Source organism: Monoraphidium neglectum (genome assembly GCF_000611645.1).
Source record: "Monoraphidium neglectum strain SAG 48.87 unplaced genomic scaffold scaffold05385, whole genome shotgun sequence".
Lineage (NCBI taxonomy): Eukaryota > Viridiplantae > Chlorophyta > Chlorophyceae > Sphaeropleales > Selenastraceae > Monoraphidium > Monoraphidium neglectum.
Genome location: NW_014008245.1, coordinates 143 through 2320, shown reverse-complemented (window position 1 = coordinate 2320; position 2178 = coordinate 143). Strand labels below are relative to the sequence as shown.

The 2178-nt window shown below is 67.3% G+C and overlaps 1 protein-coding gene across 1 annotated transcript in view; it reads right to left on the bottom strand.

The window, feature by feature from the left end:
* The window catches only part of MNEG_15499 (hypothetical protein), a gene marked incomplete at both ends in the record, with an annotated part of 2626 nt that extends 921 nt beyond the window's left edge, over positions 1-1705 (bottom strand). The window contains 6 exons of the mRNA XM_014036030.1: positions 60-149; positions 480-700; positions 901-1007; positions 1225-1379; positions 1501-1560; positions 1658-1705. Coding sequence (XP_013891484.1) covers positions 60-149; positions 480-700; positions 901-1007; positions 1225-1379; positions 1501-1560; positions 1658-1705 — 681 coding nt within the window. The remainder of the gene's footprint in view (positions 1-59; positions 150-479; positions 701-900; positions 1008-1224; positions 1380-1500; positions 1561-1657) is intronic.
* Between the last annotated feature and the right edge of the window lie 473 nt (positions 1706-2178).

The window sequence follows — 2178 nt, the reverse complement described above, 5'->3', positions numbered from 1 at the left end:
CACTGCAGGTGCGGCCCCTCCATCCCCGCCAGCTCCAGCGCCGCCCAGAGGTCCCCCACGTCGCCCCCGCTCGGCAGCGCCGCCGTGACCGTCAGCACCCTGCCCTCCAGCGACACGTCGACCGCCTCCTGGCACGCGGCCTCGAGGGCCTGCGAGGTCGAGGGGCGGGGGGGTTGGGGGCGTGTATGTGTGTGTGTTGGGGGCGAGGGGGGGGAGAGGGCCTGAGGGTGGGGGTTCAACAGCTGAGGAGGGGCGCGCGAGCGTCGGCCGAGCGGGGGAGCTCTCGACGTCCTGTTGATCAGGGTTGCGAGAAGGGCGCAGGGGGCCTCCCAAGCCGCCGGCAGGCCTCCAGCAGCGGCGGCGGCGGCAGCGGCAGTGGCCGCAGCAGCAGCAGCAGCAGCAGCAGCAGCAGCAGCAGCAGCAGCAGCAGCAGCAGCGGCGGCAGCAGCAGGTCCCAACCCCCTCCCAGTGCCGCCAACCTCCTCCAGCTCCCGCTCGCAGCTGGCACACGCCTCGGCCAGCTGCTTCACCTCCGGCTCGTCATGCTCCTGCTGCTGCTGCTGCTGTGGTGGCTGATAGCCGTAGTAGTGCTGCTGCTGCTGCTGCTGCTGCTGGGCTGCACCCTGAGGTTTCTTGGCGCGCGCGTCAGCCACGATCTTCCGCAGCTGGACCACGCTCCACGCGGCGTCGTTGTACTGGCCTGCGCAAGGCGGCGGGGCGCGGCGCGGCGGGACGGGGACGTCGGCCGCGGCGCAGGCGGTGATTGCCAGCCCCGGCCCCCGTGCGACAGCGCTCGACTGCGAGCGCTGCAGCCGCGCTTGCTGCAATGCTTGAGGGGGCAGCTGCGGAGGCTGGAATCCCGACAAAGCCAAGCAAGAAAACGCGTGGCGGCCGGCCCACCGTTCTCCAGGAACTGCCGAAATTCGCGCAGCGTTGCCTCCAGGTCTGCCGCCGCCTGCGCCGCCTTGAGCTCCGCCTGCAGCGACTTGACCTGCTCCTGCAGCTCCCTGGGGGGGCAACAGGGGCGCGGCCGCGCCGTGCACCGCGGCAGTCTGTGAACCTGGGCTGCGTGCGTGGCTGGGGCGGTAGAGCAGCTGCAACGGTGCATGCAAACGAAAACAGACGCGCCAAGCACCACCTTGGCGGGCTCGGGACGGACGGGGGTGACTGGCCGGCACGGCTGCAGAGCTGTCAGCATAATAATCCGACCAAGCTATGCCTCACATGTACTTGCGGGCGTAGTCAGCTATGTACGCCTCCGGCCCGCCCGGCGAGGGCGACACCGACGCCAGCGAGACCAACGCCGACAGCAGCGCCGGGTCGATGTCCACCTGCTGCTGCACCTGCTCGCCGACAGCTGCCAGGAGGCTGAGCTTGATCTGCGCAGCAGGGGCGCGCGGCGCATGCTAGTGATGCGCTGCAGCATGTCAGGTGCAGGCGAACCCATACCCGATGCGCAAGGGCGCGAGCTCAGCTGTGCGCGCACGCACACCAGCACACCTGCTCAGCCTGCTTGTCAATGGAGTCCAAGAACTCCTGCAGCGCCCCAGATCCAAGGCCCTGCGGTCCAGGACACACACACGCTTTATAGAATGTAATTTTGGCGTCGAGACCGCACAAGCAGACATCGGTTGCAGCTGCTGCCGGGTGTGTGCACCTCTTGGAACAGGCTGGCCGGCATCAGCGACTCGATCATGTCCGCCATGATCGCTCAGCCCGGGCCCGCGGGCTGTGCCGCTGATGCCGCGCTGCCTTAGGCCGAGACCCGATTGAGTATCAAGTGTCTGCGTTTGTACGACCTCGAGACGAACCAATTACACGTTTGATTCCAATAAAACACTGAGCTGAACACGAAGAGCTGCAGGCAGGCGATTCGGGAGTGCAGCAGTGGCAAATTGAGCTGCTGCTTGCGCTCCAGCATCCTCGGCCGCCCACCCCAGCCATGACTTTGCCTGAACACGCTCAAATGCTGTTCGTCTGCATCCCGAGAGCCTGAGATTTGAAAATGGATGACAGCGGGCATGAGGAAGGCGTCAGAACGGGGTTTGCCGCGCAGTTGCAAGGGCCGCTGCACTACCAACCCGCGCGCAAGCCACAGGCACAGCGAGCTGTCGCAGCGCGGCCAGCAGCAAGGCTGGCGCCGCACCTTGATGGCCGTGTTGACGTCCTTGTCGCCGC